At 40.3% G+C, this 22,766-nt stretch overlaps 1 protein-coding gene across 2 annotated transcripts in view; it reads left to right on the top strand.

Moving 5' to 3' along the window:
- Positions 1-22,766, top strand: part of SULF1 (sulfatase 1) — a 96,920-nt gene that overhangs the window by 13,415 nt on the left and 60,739 nt on the right. For both annotated transcript variants that reach the window (XM_018554230.1, XM_018554231.1), the window contains exons 2-3: positions 20,127-20,374; positions 21,599-21,838. In XM_018554230.1, the coding sequence (XP_018409732.1) occupies positions 20,203-20,374; positions 21,599-21,838 (412 nt within the window). In that variant the 5' untranslated portion in view covers positions 20,127-20,202. The remainder of the gene's footprint in view (positions 1-20,126; positions 20,375-21,598; positions 21,839-22,766) is intronic.

Here is a 22,766-nt window from a genome sequence, read left to right as displayed (position 1 = left end):
CACAAGTTTTCCACGGGCACCCCCCCCCCCCCCCCCCATCTGTTGTGGAACTACAAGTCACATAAGGCATTGTAAGACTCTGACATCCACAGGCATGACTCACAGAGGCAGAGGGATTATGGGATTTGTAGTAAAACCACAGCTAGAGGGCTGGAATTACCCACCCCTGAGATTGCTCTGAGATTGCTAAACTGGCTTTCTTGGGACTTTCCCAATGGGATTCACATTGGGGTGTTGCCATTCATGTCCTTCATCTCAACTTGCCATAAAGTGAACTGCTAGCCATGCTTATGTATTGTGTTATTTTGCTGTTTGTTTGCAGTACATACACAGGGACCTATTTTCGATCACCCTGAATATTAGCTATTACTTGTGTATAAATGTAACATACAAATGTGTCTCTAAGTAACAGTCTGAAGTTACTGAATTACAGCAGAACCCAAAGTTCTTATAATCTGCTGTATAACATCAGGGTTCAATAAGCATCTGTTTGCGGGCCACATGTGCCTGAGACAGCCAGGAAACCAAATCAGTCCAGAGCTAGGATTACCTCAGATTCCCCTGAAATATGCATTGTTTGAAATGGCCTCTGGTGACCAGCATTCATGAATGGCTGATTTTACTTCAGCGACAAATCATCTGGTTTAATTATATCAGCCGGCTTTGTGTGACAAGTTTATTTTTAGCACAAAATGAGCAGCGGAGAGAAAAAGAAGGCCACAACACAATGTAGGAAAGAGGTGCAAGCGAATCTCGAGTGCAGATTCTGCTGTCGGGAGAAGAAGGAATGAGCTCTGCGCTTCATGTTTGTTTACTGAACATTAAAGGGTCACACAGACCTGAGATTTTACTTCTGCATGGACACCGGGGGGCTGAATCACTCATTGGATGTTCCCTGGACGGTGCTGGCAGTGTTTGCCCTCCTGAGTACTCAGCAATGTTCTCCTGTGCTTTTGTTTCTCGCTCTGACTGCATATGAAATTAATAAAAAAATCCGTCATAAACCCCTTTGTACTAAAAATGACCAGACTAGACAGAACAAGGACACAGTGTCCCCACAGGAGTTTAGCTTGAGGGTCGGAGAAGTGGCACCTTTCATGACAAAGTGGAACCAGGATACTGGCCACCAACCTCCCACATGTACAGGAGCACTAGGGCTCTCCTGCCACAGATTAAAGGGTCCCCATCAAAACTGACCTTGTGATTTCTAGTTACCCAGTTTTCTTTAAAGCTTAAAGACATAGTCTAGGTTTTGCAATAAATACACACACAATGAATGAAAAAAAGTGCTTTTTGTTTTTTTTTTCTTGCATTTTAGTCTGCAAAGCATTGCAACCGTGATCAGTGGATCGTGAGTGCAATGCTCTGGCTCCTAAGATTCTTTCTTCTGTCCGCGGCCATACCTAGCTAACAGACAGAAGGAAGTATGAATAGCCTAAAAGTGTGGTGATGGCACCCCATTAGTATTCCATTGAGAACTATAAGTCCCTCTGCGGCAGATCCTGTCAAAGAACCTGTGAATGGATGACATGGCTGTGCAGGTGGAGCCATGCACAGCCACATTGAATTAAAATAATGGCAGGAGCCTGTGGGAAGAGGAACCCAAGATTTAAAGAAGAACTCCGGGCAGAGATAATCTTAACACTTAAAGTGTTACTGCCCCCACACTGCAATGGTTAAGTGATTGCTTGTGTCTAAAGACAAAAATAACAAAGATTTACTCACCTGAACCTCGGAGCAGCTGCCTGCTTGACCAGTGCCTGCAGTCTTTCCCCTCCTCAGGTCTAAGGTCCTGTGAGTCATCATGTCCTATATTGGGCATGAGGATGCTGAGGGATTTTTTATCACTGGAGGGGAGGAGGATACAGGCTGCTGGGATAAGTCGAGCAGCCAGCCGGCTCCAAGGTTCACGTGAGTATATCTTTGTTATTTCCATCCCTAGAGGTGAACAAGCACTTAACCCTTGCAGTGTGAGAGTAGCCCCACTGCAAGGGTTAAGATCATCTCTGCCCTTTTTTTTTTTAAGTAAGTGGGGTTGTTGATGTGACCATGTTTCATGCTACACCCTGAATATGGATGTAACATGGTATAAACTTAGCCTTCAAAAACAACTTTTAAGTGTAGTTCTGGCTTACATTTAATAGTTATCATTGTGTGATATTATATGTATTATGAATGTGGAATGACTTAAACAGTCTGATTTTATTTATTCTTACTAAATCTATTGTAAAATAACCACTCACAACAAACTGAGCCTCTGACCAACCATATTGCTGACTGGTGACTACAAGTGTTTGTGCCATTTATGTTTTTAACCCCTAAACATTCCTGTAAAAAGAGCAGTTTTCATTTTATTGCCTGTGAGAAAAAAATATATTGAAACCCTTTAGAAGAAACCTGACGTGTAACCTCACAATGTGGGGTCAGAGTTGCTGAGTATCAAAATAGCAATCTTCAGAAAGCTGAGGAATGAGTCATAATGATGCTATTTAAGTGTAATGAAATTACAGCTGGAAAGTTGCAGGCTACTCAGTCCTGACAGTGTTAGCTCTATTACTCTTTTCTGAATACACCCTTTTGTATCATCCATATCTGTAAAAGGATGCAAACAATATACAATGCCTTAACATTAATCTTTCAATATTATACAATTCACATACATCACATTTAACTTAGGGGGATATTCACAAAGCTGCTGAAGGCAGCCGAAAGAATAACCGAGCTGAAGTGAAGTGAGCCGAACGCTGTTCAGTTATTCACTTCAGCCATGTATGTCTGATTTCAGCCGTATATTACTTAATATCAGCTGCACATCGGCTGCCTTCGGTCAGGCGAAGTGCAGAAGGACTTCGACTCATTCCAACATCTCGATCGGCTGAGCCAAAACTCCAGCAGCTCACTCACTGGCGTTTGCCCCTATTCTCATAGGGGCCGAACGGCAGTAAGCGAGTACCTGCAAGAGCAGAATAGAAAAAACTTGAAATGAATGGGAGAAAAAAATTTGAATTTTTTTTTTTTAAATAGGAAAATTATAAAAAAATTAAATATTTTAAAGAAAATTAAAAAAATCGACATAACCGCATGCGACAGACTCCCGTCGCCTAATGAAACATCTGACATATGCTGTCAAAATAAAAACAATTAGGCGGAGCTAGCAGTGATAGCTAGCTCTGCCCAACTGTTTCCTATTGGCCGGCACCTGCCAGAGTCTTCTAGCAGGTCCCGGCCAATAAATAACAACTGGGCGGAGCCGGCTGTGACATCATGGCCGGCTCCAGCCAGTTGTTAGTGTTTAATGACAGATCAGTGTCCCCAGGTAATTTGGGGATGCTGATCTGCCATTACAACTGGGCGGAGCCAGCCGTGACATTACGGCTGGCTCCACCCAGCTGTCATTTGCATGGAGATAGGTTGGCTTCAGCCAACCTTTCTGCAAGCTTCGGATGTCACTTCGGCTCATTCGAGCTGAAGCATATGCCTTCGGCTCGGCTGCCTTCTGCTGCTCTACGGGCTATAGTGAATAGCCCGTACAGCACCCCTTCGGTTCAGTCGGTGGCCCGAAGTAAGCCGAAGGATATGCCGAAGCCAAAGCTACGGCTAGATCCTTCGGCTCATTCGTAAATAACCCCCTAAGATTTGGTTGCAAATGAACAATCAGGTAATATCTTGTGTTTCACTTTTTGGTAGATGCTGACAAGTTTGCTTACTGACTGTCCTATTTTATCTCTTTTGTAAGGTGGTTCCTTCATTGTTTCTATTGCTGTAGCAGAAGGGTCTCACTACTCTTGCTGCATTTTCTATATTATAATGAGAACTGAACATCTAAAAAACCTAGTGAGACTTATTATGATCACTGCGGAGCTAGGATGTTTGGTGTAGAGGTCTTAGTGTTAAAGTGAGTGATCAAGGAACTTGTCGGGAGGTTCAGCTCACCCAAACACCCCCATGAAGAGACCGTTTCAGTAATGTGAAGAGTACAATAGTCCAAAAATATTATTATTATTATGTTACAGTGATTCTATAGCTTTAAATCACTAGCAATAAGCTTTTAATATCCTGAGTATTTAACGTATGACCTTGTATTGTTTTAGGGCCCGTTCACAAATCTAGCGGTGGCCTGCGTTTCACCGCTCTGGTTCAACGCAGGTCACCACAAGGACACATAGAAAAAAAATTTCTATGTGTCCCATTCACACCACAATGCGGGTGTGGTGGGTGGTGCGTTGTGATAAAATGCAATTATGCTGCATTTTATCGCAGTGCATTTGCGTCCTCCGCAGGTTGTTGCATGGCAGCGCAGTGCACTGCATTGCCATATGGGGACTCGAATATAGTGTACACATTGTACACTTCACATAAAGTTAAAAAAAAGAAAAAATTAACAAACAGTGACCTGCGTTTTATGACACACTGCCGGAGCTGTCATAAAGCACCAGTCTGTCCTATAAAATCCAGCATTTTAGCAGATGGGTTAATTTGAACACACCCTTACTATAAAGGCATAATGCTTGACTATGCTCCAAAAGAAGCTCATGTACTTTTTTGAGCTATAGACATTTTTCTACAAGCGTGACAGCACTCAGATGAAAACAGGAGCCATTGAAAACAATGGGATTCCTTACGCTGAGCATGGTAGCACTGAGATATTGGATAAAAGTGTAAAAACCCTGCACTCCACAAGATCATTACTGGGAGATAAAAGTCTTTATTCACAGAGCAAAACACACACACTGCCCAAAACTACCCTCCTCAATCCTCAGCCTCTAATACGCTTCACCATTTAGGCTTTTCATGCATGGTGAAATGTGTTAGTGTTGAGGATCGAGGAGGGGAGTTATGAATTATGTAGGTTTTTTTTCTGTGAATAAAGACTTTTATCTTCCGGTAATGATCTTGTGGAGTGTAGAATTTTTGTTACTTTTATTGCCTGTTGCCTGCACCTGGACCAGACCAGTTGAGAAGTCAGATTCAGAATGTGAGTGTTTTTTTGTTTTTTTTGTCTTGTCTTAGGCATTCGAGCTACAAAATGCTCAGGTGTGCTTGGGGTCTAAGTGAACATCAAAAGGAATAGGTAAGTTATTAACATTCTAGTTTGCCTATACTGGTATTACAAGCAGTAATAGGCGCTTAGGTTTTATGTGAACAGTACATAGCATCATCCTCAGACCTGAGGACAGTGGCTCCTGGGAGGAAAGATTTGTGGTTTAGTACAGTTACTGCCTCTCTGTATTTCTGCTCTCCATCTAGAAATCCTCCCGGAAATTGAACCGGGATTTGTTTCCATTATTTTTGATGTTCTCAAGACCATCCTTAATCTCCTGTGGTCTAGTCGATAGAAAATAAACTTGTGTCAGCACTTTTCCATGTGAAGCATATCAGAGAAACACATTCTCACAGCTGGCACTTGCATGTCACTATTTTACTATCTCATCACTCAAGATGAATTGATCTTAGTCATGTGTCATGCGGGCTAGCCATTGATATTGCTCCAGTATTTCTTTCTTTGATTTTGGATTCTTTTTCATGTGAGAGGTTTCTCTAAAACAGTTTTAATAACAGCATTGTGCTCCTCATTCAGATCAAGGAGAAAGCCACATGTCCATTCCATTTGATTCATCCAGTCCAAAATTAGGGTGGTGGGAAGGTATATAAAACACCATATGTTATTGTAACAAAAAAAGAAACAACAAATACAACAAAAACATTGTGCATTCACAAATATTCTTCAATAATGAAACCTCTAATGCAGCAAAGATTTGGGATTTTCTCCCAGATGTTTTGAAGATAGCATAGAACCTTTATTTTCTATCTAAAACACACGGACACTAACACGTACATTCACAGCACATTCGCATGCATGTTTGCCACGGGTGCCACATGAGATTAATTAATTTCAATGGGCTGACACATGTGCGACAAACGCTGCAAAGAAGCTAATGCAGCATTTTCAGTTGCGTGCCTCCTGCATTGTTTTACTACATGCGTTTGATGCATGAGCAGAAACGCATGTTTTACAGGCCACATTTGGGGTACTATTAACAAGTAATGGCACTGCATGTGCATCACAGGTCTTTGACACGTTGCATTAACGCTCGCCAGTGTGTGAACGGGGGCTAACACTAACTCAGATCAAGCCCTGAACTATTTTATCTTTAATTTTATTTTCAATTGTACACAGATTTGCCACCCAGTGAGGAGAAAAAAAACAGCTTCTCTCTTCAGTTTGTTCAGTTAAGATTTGAAAATGAAAGAGAGAAACTGATTGGTTGTCATGCACAGCTGCTTCAGATTTTGTCTGCTTCAGTTTTGATAAATTCCCTTCTGTATCTTTTTCTCCTCACAAATGGGAAACAGTGCAGGGGTGGCTTCTATTTACAGTGATCACTTTGATTGCCAAACAATAGGGCCTATTCACACCAATTGCGGTGGGTTCCAGAGTGGTAGCTGCGACCACAAAAATATACTGCATGCTCTCTTTTTTTTACGTTTGCAGTGGACTGGAACGCGGGAAATGTTTTGCCACGCGTCCGATTGCACTGCGGGCGTGGCTGCAGTGCCATTGACTTCAATCTCAAGACAAAGTCACTGCGCTAAAAAAACTTACAACTTATACATAAACAATAAAGTGCCTAGTGATTGTCCCAACACAGTATGTGACCTCCCCTATAGTTAAATTAAATGCAAATTCAATACAATGTGTTGTGATCCAGATCACATGTGCAACTCCACAAATTAGTCTCTATAAACATTTTTTTTTAAATGACTTCAATGCACCAATTGTAGCAATTGCTCACTAAACTTCCCCCTTCAAGGGGGCGTGGCGCCCCCTCGAAGGGGGAAGTTTAGTGAGCATTTGCTGTGCGATCCAGCAGCTACCATACTGGAACGCACCACAATTGGTGTGAATGGGCCCTGAGACCAGGAGTTGTAAGTGACAGCTTGATCTTGGTGTGGGGGACGTGCAAGCGAACGCACTCCTAGCACTAATACATGCTGCATATTTGCAGCATCATAAAAAATGCCTTCTTTCGGTGACACTACATATATTTGTGACACCGGCGGGAACTGGTGAACAAAGTAATGATGAAACAGAAACAAATACTCACACACATATACATATACATGCCTATTTGCTATTAGTCCCCTAGCTGAATATTAAAATGTTCGTTTCTGATTTTTGATGCAGCAGTCTGAACTTTAATAGTCCATGTCCAAGGATATTCCAGGCTTTTGCTCCTGTAGCAGAGCCAGTGTTACATTATTGTCTAATTCATCAAGACGGGCTTTATGTCTCTTTTCCTTTCCTTGGAAATCAGAACCAGAAGTCAAACTAGAAGTGAATAGAGCATTGACTGATAAAATATGCAGTTCTTGGAATGCCATCATGATTAACATAATTACATTTAGAACATATTTTAAGCTGAACTACAGGCAAAAAACTTTCATTTAAATATATTCTTCAATAGGCACAGAGGATATAATCCACAATGTGTGTAGCAAATGCCTTTGAAAACCCAGATTTAGTCTTGTAGATTTAGCAGTAACATCATCAGTGTGCTGTACAGATCTCTGTGCAGAGATCAGAGGTGTGGGAGGGGCCCATCAGACCTCACCCACTACAGGCTGCTTTCAGGAAACTACAGGAGGGGGCAGAGACAAGACCAGTCACGCTGCACAAGGAGAGAGCGTGTCAATGGCGGGTTCATTATTACAGGAAGCTCCTGTACAAAGCCAATGTTTCAAGCTGTAGTACTGCACAGATCTGGAAGAAATACACAATGCAAGCCAAGCTTTAAGTATAAATACACATGCCTCTTGTATTTAGACAATGTTTGCTTATCCTGGAGTTCAGCTTTTAGACTTGGAGAAATCTGTAATTCTTGTAAAAATTAAAACGTGTAAAATCTCACATGGATGGAATTTCCCTCCAGGTTTGTGGCCCTTCTGTGGAGGAGCAGAAAGTGATGCTGGGAGTTGTAATTACAGTTCTTACCTGCAGGTATAATTGATGTAGACACAGCCATGTGTCCTGTAAGCAAAGTTGCTTACCTAAATTTTTCCAGTAACTTGCCTTCCTTTGTTTTTTGTTATTGCGGTATGAATGTGTGGATAGAGTAGCCTTTGATAAGTCTGACAAGCAGAACGGGGTAAGGCCCCGTTCACATCAGGGCGTATCATGAATGTGCGTCAAACGTGCACGAAAGTGCACTTGCGTTGCACTTGGAAAATGTGCTGATCAACATGAAAAAAGTAGCTCAGGGAGCATTTTGGGCGGCAGGCAGTGCAAAGTCATGCCCTTGCATTACCAATTCCCATAGGAATGTAGGGGATTGTCCAAGTCGGCGGTTCAGCGTGGGCTAATCTGCGCGACCGAAAAGCCCTGGTGTGAACGGGACCTAAGACATTAAAGCTCTGCACACAAAGGGGTTCCAGCTGAGTTTAAAACAAACACATTTTTTTCAACACTTCTTCATGTAACTTACATATACACCATGTCACGGAACCTCATTATTACTGCCTGTCTGGCAGTGCTCCATGGTGTTATGAAATGAACAAACTGCAAAAGATTTCCCAGCTGTTGGAGCCTTTAGAGCAGCAATGTTAGGAGGTTGTTCAGTTTCTACCTAAGTTGTCCTAATATGTGTGCCTGTGGTATGTGCATTCAACTATAAGTTCTTTTTTCTATGTGCTAGTTATCTGAGCCATAAAAAAAAGGTGTGTGCCAATGACAGATCGTCTCTTTTTTTATGCAGTTCCATAGGAAACCTGCTCAGGAAAGAAAAGGTTTTCGGTTAAAACCTGTGAGCATATAAGTAAATCTCAGCTTTCACTTCCACTGAAGTGCATCCCAAAGCCTTCTACACACTCCCAGCTTTTGGATCCAGCTCAGCTACTTCCATTATTTTTATACTAGGTCAGGATAGAGATAAGCACAGTGTTGATTAAATCATTGTAAGGTTATTTTTATACTGGGATTTATACCTATGGTGCCAGGTCTTGTTTTGACTGGGTAAAGATGTAGGAGTTGAGTACATTAGCTGACATAAAGGAACATTCTAGTAAAAACTAAAATGTAAACCTTTGATGCATACACTGGGAATAGCCTCATTGATCAATGCTTCAATGGACATTGATGCAGTACACAAGTTCATCCTATACCTTTTTGTTAGTAGTCTGTTGAATTGAGAACCCCTGCTTTTGGTTCAGGAGAGCTATTCCCAGACACACCAACTGGAGGAAGAAAGACTTGTAAAAAATGAAGGTACAAAGAAGTGTCTCAGTCACCAGTCAAACCCTTACTTGTCTTAGATGTTTGAATGTGATTAGTGATATATGAAAGAGAAAGAGGACATTACACAGGCTCCCGGAAGTACACTCCCAGTGACGTTGAGAGTTGCTTTCTGGATTCTGACTACATAAAGCTTAAATTAAGAGAAATTAAGTGAGCTTTTTGATTTTAGCACAACTGCAGTGACTGCATTAAAGGCTCACATCTTGCTTTCATTTGCCTGGAATTGTTGTTTGAGACCTAAAGTATCCATGTCTTCTTATTAACTAGATGTATTTCTCTTCCAGCTACTAAACAGATTCAAGGTCGAGTGTCTTGCTTTTATTAGGTTACATGCTATGTAACCTATCTGTATCTATGCTTATGTGTATGACTTGACAGGATGTATTTTGTGACTTTGTGTTATTTTTGACATAAGGATTAATATAATATGTTAATGTTTTTCTTGCTAAAACAGTAACAGAATGATGTAAATATTATGGCATTTTTTATATACATCATATTGCAGAAATACTTCCTGCAACACCCACCTGGAGCCACTGACTAAAAGAGTAAGGCAAACTATTACACTAATCTTACAGCAGTTCGTTTGCAGCTGTGTTGCCTATGCAGAATTCCACCCTACTTATAAAGCACAACAAATAATGGTATTTGTACCTTGGTACTGTTGTTGGCTGCTGTGTTATCCCTGGTGGCATCATATATACACTGCCTCTCCAAAAGAAGTCACACACGCTAATATTTCTTTGGCCCACATTTACCGTGGCATTGTCTTGATAAGCTCATGCAATGTCACAACATTTATTTCCGGCCAGAGTTGCATTCATTTTTCCCCAAGATCTTGTAGTGATGATGGAAGAGTCAGGCAACTGCATCAGACAAGTCTTCTTCAGCACATCCCAAAGATTCTCAATGGGCTTAAGGTCTGCACTCTGTGGTGGCCATTCCATGTGTGAAAATGATGTCTCACTGAACCACTCTTTCACAATTTGAGCCAGATGAATCCTGGAATTGTCATCTTGGAATATGCTCATTATTCCATCAGGGAAGAAAAAATCAGTTGACAGAAAAAATGGTATTTCAGTGTATTCAGGTAGGCAGCTGACCACATTTTTTGTCTCATAACATTGCTGAACCTAGACCTATTATCCAATGGAAGGCTCTTAACTATTTGCTTAGCTAAATCCAGGTGGTGACTTTTTTTGGGACAGGCAGCATATGTACAACACATAAACTACTCAGAAAGAAGAAGAACGGAACATGATGCTGATGTCTGGAAGCTGGGCAGTACTGTGGAGTTAAAGAAAGCAATGCTGGTATTGCTGCTCATCCCTTTGCACAGCAACATTGATATAACATACCTTGCTATGTGAGTATTGATGAATAAGGTCCATGCAGGGTTCAGCATAGAACATGCGCAATGCCGCATTCAGTAAGGCAGCTCAGAGAGCATCAATGAGGAGCAAAGTGTAATAACCTTGCCAAACAATCAAAGTCATATTTTACTGATCTTACTGGCTCCCATAGTTAACGCCCTTGTCACATTCTCATTACTCTTTTCACTGTCTTATTGAACAGTCCCATACATCACTTCTTAATCAATACACAAGTAGTTTCACCAGAATTGGTGCAAGCCTATGGCTATTTTACATAATTACATTACATTATAATTAAGCATGTGCATATAAAGGAAACATAGGGATGTAATTAGTATGCAACTGATTAAGTTATAAAGAAAAGGGGGCTTTGTAGTTGTGTTTAGTACAGTGTAAGGGTGTGAATTTTATTAACACAGAGTTGTCAGCCATGGGGGTTATTCAAACACTTGCCTGCCAAAGTTTGCTCGGAGCAGTCAGGATGGCTGCACTTTCTGGGTCAACATTGTCTAAAATGTTCCTGTAGACTTTACAACAAAAACCAGTGAGGGATATTTCACATGCACTTTTACAGAGGTGAGTTGAAATCCTAACTTCTCCTGTGGGAATAATATACATGATGTTTACTTTAAATAAGCGAAGTGCAGTGGGAGAGCTGTAGGAAGTGAGTTAGTGGGCTCTCAACGTGTGAAGCCTTAGTCTTCTTGTATTATGCTTTCTTGATAATATTTTATAGAACATCAAAGCAGTTTAGTTGCATATGTAACATGACTAACATGTCTCTGTAGCTCCTCTACCAGGAGGTAGAATGTATGATGTCAGCGTTTAGGCCCAAAATATTCTGCTAGTTAATCTGAAATATATGGTACAGAGTGTCATTTTATTGGCTTGCATCCACACAAGAATATATTAGATGTGTAAAAAAAATGTTTAAAGCAAGGTTTGGTGATGGCCATTATGTCAACCCTCCTCCTAAAACTGCAGTGTGGATCAGATTTACTCAGGCAGTGAAACATAAAGTAACTAAATGCATTCTAAGCAAGTAGTGAAACATGACAGTTCAGTTTTTAAATTATGTGTGTGCCTAAATACATTCCTATTCCCCACCACTGGCTCTAGGTCAGGGGTGTCCCTACATTTTTCACTGCCTGATGTGGGGGTGTTGGCGTCGGTGCATGTTACCAGGAAGGGTGAATGCTGGTGGTGCACATTCCAGGGGGACAGGGGGAGGGGAGTGTTGTATGTTGGTGGGGTGGTGGTGGTGGCAATGGCGCATCATGAGGGGATGGTGCTGGTGTACCTCTGGCTTTGGCTCTGTCCAGCTTCTCTATCAGCTTACTGGCATCACTGGTTGCCAGGAGCTGGGCAGAACGCCAGCCAGAGAGTCCCGCTCATCTCCTGGCAATCACAGTTGCATAGTGGTCAGTGCTTCTGCCTTGCAGCACTGGGGGTCCTTGGTTTGAATCCTGGCCAGGTCACTATCTGCAAGGAGTTTGCATGTTCTCACTGTGCTAGTGTGGGTTTCCTTCGGGTACCCCAGTTTCCTCCTATACTCTAAAGACACACTGGAAGGTAAATTGGCTCCTGTATAAATTGTCCCTCGTACGTATGCATGTGAGATAGGGACCTTAGATGTAAGCTCCTTGAGGACAGGGACTGATGTAAATGCACATTATGTAAAACACTGCATAAATTGTCGGGCTATATAAATACCTGTAATAAATAAATAAATCCGTGATGTCAGTGAGCTGGGTAGGATGCCAGAGTGTCACAGTTTGCAAAGAGCTCTTAGCAACCTGGGATGCTCTTGCCCCATGTGACCTAATGACATACCACCTCAGGTTGTCTTATTATAGGGACAACCCTGCTTCAGGTCATAGAGCAACGCATCTCCGAACTTCCGGTGTGTGCCAAATGCATAGTACCATTAGGCCGAGTCCTTCCTACATTTAATCTGTGATATTTTCTAAAAGTACTTTTTTGTGGTAATAGACATTTATGGGGTCACTATTGGCCGTGATTAATTTCATTTATAAAATGGCAGAGACTGCAAGCATAACGTGGACTGAGCATTGACCTGAAGGTAATGCACTCCAGGCACAGTTTTAGAAGAGCTGGATCTGGGGAAGGGCAGCATGGAGGTAGTTGTTGATAACATATTACGCTTCCTAGATCTCCCCTTTAATGCCCTGATTAGGGTATTGCCATAGAGAAAAGATATAGCTCTTGTATGATGCACATACATTTACATTGGGATACTGATTTGCAGATTGTATATACTATATTTTAGTGAAGCCCACAAAATGTCTGCCTCCTCTCTCTATATACGTCAAGCTTACTTTAAAAGAAGCCGTGACTGAAATACACAGGCTGCCATTGTCGACTGCGCTTTATGAAAATGCTAGTTCACTGGCTGTCAAGCTGATCCAGTGCCTACAGAATTGTCTGAGAAACTGATCTAGAGTATGTACACAGTCAGGTCAGACTGACTTCACTTTCTGCTCACATGTTTTAGATCACTGCCTAAGGAAGTGCTGAAGGTAGGAACAGCCAGTCAACCATTTTCAGGATAAGGTCAGCCGTGGCAGAGTACGCATTTCTCTCACTACTATTTCCTTTAAAGCACCCATGCCATGTGAATGAATCCCATTCCCTTGGATTTTGATCAGCTTCTGAAATGACAATACAGCAGCTCTCCCCAGGATTAGATGAGGCAGTGGGAGGTTTATTGATATTTGCATTTCATAGCCAAGCAGTTTGAAGGGATTATCTCTTTTCAGTGAGTGAAACCTGGCTTTCTTCTCAGTGAAACCTTTGCTTTAATAGCAGTCTTCTTATGGCATTCCCTATTAGTTCAGTTTACTTTCCTGGAGGCATTGTTCACATATGGATATTTTTGTGGTTACCAGAAAATATTGTTTTAAGTGAGGAAGCTTTAACTTGTTTTCGTTAAGTGTTTTTGTTGTTTTTGAAGCAAAGTTTTGGCAAGTTTATCGCGTTAATGGCACACTATAGATAAAATGGAAAATTAGGCCTTTGGGGGAGCATAGCCTATCTGCTCAGTCCTTGCTGTAGGGCACCAGTCCACCCCATTTTTTTCTCAGCAATCTGGAGAGCTAGGAACCCCGTTTTTTTGAGACAGGAGATCTATTCATAAACACAGCCACGGCATAGACGTTATTATAAATACAGAGCTGCATTAACATATGTATATTATACTGTATCTACCTGGAGTTCAGCTACAAAGCCCAACTTTGGCAAAAACGTTTTTTTCAGAGGATTAGATCCTCTGAAAGGTGTTCATTGCTGTCTTTGCCCCCTTTCGGGAGATTTTTCCTCCCTTCCATTTTCTTCAGTAGATGCTAGGCAGGATAGGGACTGAATGGAAGTCCATCCAACAGGGACAGCAATAAAATAAAAGCATAATTCTTAGTAGAGAGATGAGGTTTAGAACCTCTATTTTATTGTGATTGCCTTACTGTCTGTGTCCACATGAAGGAGATTTCTAGGTGATAGGAGGCAGAAGGGAAATCTCTTCTATAGGGGTATATAAAGCATACAGATTTGGCGGAAAAAATCTCATCAGGACTCAGGTAGCATTTAAATGTGATAACAATTCTAACCTTCCCCACACTTTTGAAAACCCGTTCTGTACTGTTCTCTGATATAGAAGCAGTGTATGATACAGTCACCACGGACAATGCGGGAATAGTTTCTACTATATTATCTTGGGAATGTATTAGCAGCTTGAGCACCGGCCACACGCATAGTGTATATTCCAGCATTTTTAAATAATTGTGTAAGAACTTTCTGTGGGAGGAGGACCTTGTAGCATATTACACTTGAAAGTAGCAGTTTTACAAAATTGTAATTGAAATCATTTATTTTGCACTTTAATTGCCTGCTGTTCAGTGCAGATTAAATGTCAAGGAACATTAATAAGTGACTAATTAGATTTGACATGCAGAAAAATTGAGATTTGGTGGTACGTTTAGTCAGTATGAAAAAAACAAAATCAAGGGGGAGTTTTGCAACTCAACACAATGCTTGGGCCACAGTGATGACGGTGCTGTAAATACCACATACAAACATATTGATAACTCTGGAGATGATAATGTGCCACTTGCACCTCACCAGAAGCCCATCATATTTTTCACAGTGTGTTTGCTAGCACAGGTAACGTTTAGTTGTGGAACCAGCATGTGTGGGCTGGATATAAACTCTTTCACACCATAACTGAGGTGTTTGACTATTTCTCTGCCGACTTAGGCAATCCACATGGCACCTGTGTTCCTCTACATGGAGCTCACAGGGTACCCATGGCTCACAAAGCAGATCACTGAGACCTCACTCTCTTTGGGACACTCTGTTGAGCTGCCCAGCTTGGCCTTCCCTTTGGCACAAGCACAAATGAATGCCCAACAGTAGTCCCCCTTTGGTACAGAATGATTAGAGTCCACAGCAGGCTCCTTGAAAGAATGTTTACTGAATAAAGAAGATATGTAAAAACAGCCATCTTGAGTAATGGTAACACAATCCTTGAACAGTCTTTGGTTAGCGATGGAGAGATATGATAAAGATGAGACTTGTGCCCTAGCTACTGTGGGCTGCTAAATGACCCAACATTTATTCTTAGGAGGAATGCAATCAGCCTTACCTGCCTTCCTAGGAGAAATCCATATACTTTGCCAGTGCATCTCACCTCTCTTAAAAACACTAGCCACAACACCACGAGTGACATGGAGGGACTCCCATTAAAAGAACTTCTGACTCCTGGGAACCAAACCAGCAATACTCCTGCACTCCCCTACAGTAATAATACAGTGAATTGCACAGGTTGGCCAAACCTGTTTTAACATTCATTATTTGTGGATAGCGAATCTTTGCTTTTATCAGTGATTTGCCAGCTGATGTCTGCTTACTCACCACTGCATGCATTCACTGGACATTTGCTACTCTGCTAATGTGCAGGGACAGTGAATGGGCCTAGATTATCCTGCTTTTGATAAATATGTTCTGTAGAATTGCCAGAGTGCTAGTAAAGGCTGTATGTAGAAAAACCAATTCTTTCCAGGTAATGACTAAAATACAGGTTGTAGATGTTGCTAATGTGCAGGGACATTGAATGAGCCTAGATTCTCCTGCTTTTGATAAATATGTTCTGTAGAATTGCCAGAGTGCTAATAAAGGCTGTATGTAGGGAAAACAAGTCTTTCCAGGTGATGACTAAAAGACAAGTTGTGGATTTCAGAAACGTTTTGATCCGGACTGTAGCAAAATAATTTTGATGGCAAGGATCTAGTTGTTAAGGAAATTCAATTTACCTTTTCCCTGGCTCTTTACTACAGTGCAATGGAGGCATGTTCCTGAACTATTTGTGCTGCAGGCAGTACTGTGAGTACAGTATCTCACATGTGTCCAGTTTTTCATGGCTGACCTGTCTGCCCTGAGGGCCTCCCTGCCTTCTCTCACTCCGATTATGAGAAAAATGTAATTAAATCCTCCTGTATTATCCTTCATAAGCTCATGCTCTGTTATTTGGCATGGCTTTTAGCAGAAATTACAGCTTTAAAACAAAATCAGGTAGACCCATCATGTCTTTACTTTTTTTCTCAACAAAAGTTAATTACAAGGGATTTTTATTATAGTACAAACTACCACTGTCTATACAGGTATTTCCATTATAAAAGACAATTACAACCAAAGAACAAGTTCCATTAAATAAAAAAAGCTTCAAGCAACATTCAGCTTCTGAAACCTTTTACTGGAGACAGTGAGAAGATATTGGAGAAGATTTGGTGATGCTGAGGACAGAGGTTTATTTTATACCCACATATAACTTGCCATAGAGTGATCCAGGTAAAACACATCAATCCTCCCCCATTCTGTAATGCCTGGCAAATGGCGATAGTAAACAGTACAATAACACAAGAGAACAGAACTCATCTCAGAGGTGTGAATCTCAATGATAAAAGGCAAGCATATCTGTCTTAATAACGGATATGTATATTGTTCATAGAATTGTACGTCCTACCTGTTTTGGGGCAATTACGCTGTCCCCTGCATCATAGCTGTTAGTCTGGAACCTTTTTCTTGAATCAAGGAACATGTTTCCAAAATTCTTCATATATAAAAATAGATTCTGTTTGTCTAGGTAACAGATTTATAAGAAAGATTTGGACCATTAAGAATTTCGGTCTGTTGGCAGCAGCAACAGCCAAAAAACCTCAGAAAATCACTAAGTAGTATCGCATGGATGATGGCACTGCAGATGGAAATGACAGCTTCCCATGTTTTTATCCTTATAGCTTCCCTTTAAATCTACTGAATGATATTCACTACTTATGTATGCAAGTTCACTTTATTTACTATTTTCCTGTTGCTTTGATAAATGCATTTCAAAAAGAGCTGATTTTTACATTTTATTTTACAATATTTTAAAATATTTATGGTAAGTGGAAAATCACATGTAATAATGTTCTGAAGGAGATGGTCATAAAAGATGGCCTGTACATTTGAGTTCGCACAGCATGGCAGAGAGCAGGAGGTGTAGCAGGCCTGGAGGGAGGGGTACTTTTATCCTTTTTTGAATGGATCCCACCCTCCATGGATAACCGTCATTAATTTGCATGCTGCTGTTGGCTGGCCTGTCTGTACTATGGAAAGGCATGACGCTGTGTGAAAATTTGGAGGCAACCCTGAGGAAACCACAAGGCACCCCAGACTGTTACAGCACCTAATCGAGAAAGGCTAATCCATGCACAGTATGGCCTTTACATCCATATTTTTGAGCAGAATTTAGGGACATAAAAAATGCTTAAAACCTGCGTTTGGAGAAGAGTTTAGTCGCATAATTCATGAACATGCGCATGTAAATGCACACGTATGCACCTAAATTCGTTCAAGTGGCTAGAATAAATTAATATTCTAGTCAATAGAATGAGTTTACTCTAATTTCTCTCTTTACACCTCTAAATGTGAGTAATTACACGCCCAAAACGCACATTTTTTTAATGCTGTTTTTTCTGTCAGCTTCTGGCAGAAAGATTCAGCGTAGATGGGAGTCATTTAATTCGCCTGTGTGCCTGAGCCCTTAAGGTGGCCATTCACTTTGCGTTTATTGTTCGGAAATCGAACAAGATCTGGTTTTTGTATGATAAGCGGTCAGTTGATGGGAATTGAGCGATCAGAATTACTGTACAACTGGCCGAATTTCCTCGATCGGTCAGGCTGGAAAACCTTTTTCCAATCGTAGGAAAAATCTATGGTTTAGTGGCACTTTCGTACGCAAAAAATCACAACATGAACACTGCATATGCGCAAAGGAAAATTTCGGTCAGTTAGTATTGCTAACGAACGATAATCAAAATCCACATTGGTCTGTGCGTGATGGGGTAAAACATTTTTTTTTAGTGAATTGCGTTTTTTATATGTGCCTGTAGTTTAACTTAAAAATGTGTGCCCTCCCTGGATTTATAATCAGCACTGACTGATGTAAGGAGTCAAATAACACTCTATTAAAACTTCATTATAGTTTGGGAATTTAAGCAAGGAAGAGATTTTTTTTTTCAACTGACTGACAGGAATCACCCACACTGATTCCTTAACCCCCTCAGTATTCCAACGATGGATATTTCTCACTTAATTAGTTCTGCTTGCTTGTCTGATTCGGGTTAATGTTGCATGTCTAAACACTGCTTTGTCGAATGTCACAGGTGCTAAACTGCTGATCATGTAATGAATCCCAGCCAGCTCCTTTCTTATAAGCGGAGGTAGGAGACTCCCTACAACTTTTTTCAGTGTTTGATTTATAGATTAAACTGATTGTAGCAGATTTATTTTACATTTTTTAGAATTTTTAAGTGTATTCATTTATTTGTGGTCAATTAAAAAACAAAAAACTTTTAAACAGCTGCCTTACACGTTTTTTGTGAGCTTCCCATTAGCCACATTGCGCAAGTTTTGCCTGTAAGATCCAGTAATACATCTTCCTGAGTGACAAGGACCAAGCAAGCTTGTGGAGAAAATTGTGGGTTTGTATAGAGCAGGGAGCATTATGGGATAATCTGGGGCTTCACGGATTATGTATAGGTTGGAGTTTCTGACAATCTTGATTGATGAGCAAAAGTTTGGGGTTCCTACAGTGCTAAACCTGATTGTCAGCGCTGTCAATCAGTGTTTGGCTCACAGCTTTATTTTATCACAGGCAGACATTTATAATGCCTCAGAGTCCATCTAATTAAATTAATTTTTTACTTTTACAGGCAGCATTTTTTTTAAAGTATAGTGATAAGCAGGTAGTTATCCATAGCCACCACCGAGATTTAATTGGTATATGTTCATCAATAATCAGATTAGTGAATACAGGGTTCTGATTGCTTGCTATGTGTATGCTCTTTCATATTGTTCTTTAGTCTGTCTCTCCTGCAACTTCATCAGATGTGTACTATTATATAATTACATACCCCCTTCAACAACATTCAGTATAAACTCACCTTTTTAAACATGTGCAAGTCTACTATGGGGCTACCATGGCTGACAGGCTTCTGAAAATGTGAGTTGCCTGGCAGTCTTTGGACCTGGAACAATCAAGCAGATCAAGGAAGTCAGAGCTCCTAATTTGCATACTTGGAAGGTTTTTCACAAAAGGATGAAGAGCTGGGAGAAGTGAGCAATCTAGGACAACATTGCTGAACTGGAAACTGAGTTGAAGATTTGGAGATTTTTTCCAAATCAGCTATTTCGTCCTAGATTGTTCAATTCTCCTGCCTTCTCCAAACTCTTCACCTTTTGTGAGTAACCCTGTGAGAGTCAGTAAGAAAGTGCTGAATACATCTGATGAGTATGAAAGAACTAGTATGCTCGGGAGACGGGAGAGGTCACCAATGGCTTCCTTCATACTGACTTTCTACAGTCTTCCTTTTTTTATTTATCTTCATATACTTGGATCTTTATTACTTGGTATAGACAGCAATATTTGACAATCACCCATAGCAACCAAATGTTTTTCAGTTATCTTTAACAGTTAGAAAACTACAACCTCAAACCTCATGTTTGTGGAGGGCTGCAAATTATTATTGCTCTTTGCACACTCTTTTGGAATACATTTTTTAGTGTAATTATATCCAGCCTGTAGGTGTTCTATGAGATTGTTATTACTAAATATAAACAGGGAAATTGCAGTCCCTTGTTTTAGCTAATTTACATGGAGCTTCATCTATAAATGTTTAAAGATACAGGTACGTTACGTAGTCTACCTACTGTAATGAGCGCAGTTTATACTTGGCTTGCTTCACATCTCTTCCAATTGCTTGAGATATTCCCTTAGCTAATCATTGCAGATAACTATTTCTTGGTCTGGCCAGGAGATCATTCATGTCACATTTTAATTCATGTAAATTTATGCTGATATAATTGGACATATTCAGGCATATAATGACTTTTTATTAATTGCATTTCAGCCAAACGATTGCCTACAAATAGCAGAAGGGACACACAGCATCATCTGGTCACAGCAGAGCCGGCAACACCTCTACAATGAAGTATTACTGTTTTGCACTTCTTTTTATGATACTGGACATGGAGCTTCCAGCAAGCCACGGCTCAACACTGAAAGCAGGAAAATCTAGAGGCCGTTTGCCAGTGGACAGGAGGAACATCAGGCCGAATGTTATTTTGGTTCTCACTGATGACCAGGATGTGGAACTAGGTGAGGACTTTTTATGTGCCTTATCTCAGCGACTCTGTATACACTTACATTGCTGTTTATGTTGTGATCAAAGAAGTACATGATACATTGTAATTATCCTTGTTAGGTACTGTATTTAAGTATTATATTTGCCTTGCCTCACGATGTATACCTAGTTTGCATTAATTGTAACTGCAGAGAGTTATTTTTAGAACAAGTTTAAGGTCTACAAAGGTACCATAGGAACATTAACAGTCATTGCCTCATCTTGCCTAAATTGTTAGGACTGGAAATTGACACTGATGTTTGTGGGTTATCATAGACCACAGTAAACTGAAGGGTATCTGTCTCCATACTCCTATAGGCACCTCTAACATTAATCTACTGCTAGAAGCACTGTTTGAAGCAACATGAGGTCTGCTTTTTCTGCAGGGCTAGTGTTCAAGTATATCCCCTGCACCCCATTATAGAATGAAGTCAACACTCAGCACTTGGAAATGTTATCATCCAGTTGCCATACGGCACTGCTAAAATACTGTCCTGTTGGTTGGTGTGGGCTCTGTCTGGGCCCCATTGGCCACTGGGAGTAAAGCTGGGTATACACGGTTAGAATTTTGTCCAAAGAAACTTGTTTTCAGAATGCTCATTCGATTTTCTAATAGTTAATTGGGTCAAGTTGGCAACTGATTTGGACTGTAGTAGCAGAAAAAAAAGGGACCAGTAATGAAATTCTAACAGTGAATGTAGTTTTTGTGTGAGAAATTCAATTCATTTCGAAAATCTAATTTTAAAACCAAATGTAATTTTGAAAACAATTGTCAAGTCTTTGACTTTATTTGATTGAATTATCGAATGTTCTGAGAAGATTTTGTGTATGAACATTGGTACGAATTTCTAACAGTATCTATCCTAGAAGCACTGATTGGCTGCCTTTGCCTAAACAGCCTAAAAAGTAACAAGATTTATTGGGTTTGCCATGGCAGATTTAGAATTTGGGTGGCACTGGACCAGTAAGAGCAGGCACCTTATGATAGTTTCATTGATAACAGCCGTGTGCAAGCTTAAGATGAAGTTTAAAGAGGTAAGAGGACCACCGTTGTTTTTTTTAATAGACTATATTACTTGCCTGTAGGTCCTTCTTGCTTGAAGTTAGCTTTGTGTCATGATGCATGGTTTGGCACATAAATAGTTATGGTTTGGCACATAAATAGTTTATACATTAGCAAAGAATTTTATTTATTTCAGGTTCGTTGCAGGTGATGAACAAGACCAGGAAAATAATGGAGGAAGGAGGTGCAAATTTCATAAATGCATTTGTGACCACTCCCATGTGTTGTCCCTCCCGCTCATCTTTGCTAACTGGGAAATATGTCCACAACCACAATATTTTTACCAACAATGAAAATTGCTCCTCTCCATCTTGGCAAGCTATACATGAACCACGTACATTTGCAGTGTACCTCAATAATACGGGATACAGGACAGGTAAATACATTGCTACATCTATTCTTTACCAGGCTTGTAGAATATGAAACTAACAATTTACGACTTATTTTACTTTTTGACGTAGGAATATTAGAATAATTATTTACTAGTTTTGTAGCAAAGCAGATGGAACAAAGTTATTTTCACCCATTTTTACAACTTACTGTTGAAAACATATCCACCATAAACACTATGTGGTCTATTTATAACCAATTTGTAGAGCCATTCACCCTACAAATCTTTTTTTAATGTGCATTTTGTCCAAATAGATTTGCACGCAAAAACGAACAATGTTAGATATATTTTGTATTATGGCCAATAGATGGAGCGGAGGAGCATAGGAAATACTTATGCTCCTTATCTCTATCTGTGGCCAAAATGCAGTATTACATTACATACATTCCATCTGAGCAGAAAATATGTCTAAGAACTTCCATAGTTTTATAAGGGTTTATCTGTCCAGATGTAGATTACATTGTCTCTTGAAACAAGTTACAGTTGACAGTAGTGATACTGATAAGTTTGTCTTTTGCTTAGCTGTTTATTAACTAAGAAAAAAAATACTAAATACTAAAAAAGATGATAATTCTGTGATCATCCCCAAAGTAACAGTTATCAATAGGTGATCTACTTTCATACAAATCCATGGAGTTATTCCTCAAGGGATTTGTGGTAGAGGCTTGCAAATAAGTCATTATGTCACTGCAGCCAACCGTGCACACCAAACCCACAATGTATTTTGTTTTCCTATGAAATTGTCAGTGCAAGAAGAAGAAGATAAGGGCTGAAAAAATATGCCTTAAGTAAGGAGCAAGCAACACAAAGGAAATATATCATGTATGTGTAATATATAAATATAGGGGGCTCCTTTAGAAAGTGTGTCCCTCACTCACTGTCACAGTGACAACTGTTTCACCAGAAGTGAGAG

Source organism: Nanorana parkeri, unplaced genomic scaffold (assembly GCF_000935625.1).
Source record: "Nanorana parkeri isolate BGI_ZX_2015 unplaced genomic scaffold, ASM93562v1 scaffold147, whole genome shotgun sequence".
Classification (NCBI taxonomy): Eukaryota; Metazoa; Chordata; class Amphibia; order Anura; family Dicroglossidae; genus Nanorana; species Nanorana parkeri.
This window is presented reverse-complemented; position numbering and strand designations above follow the sequence as displayed.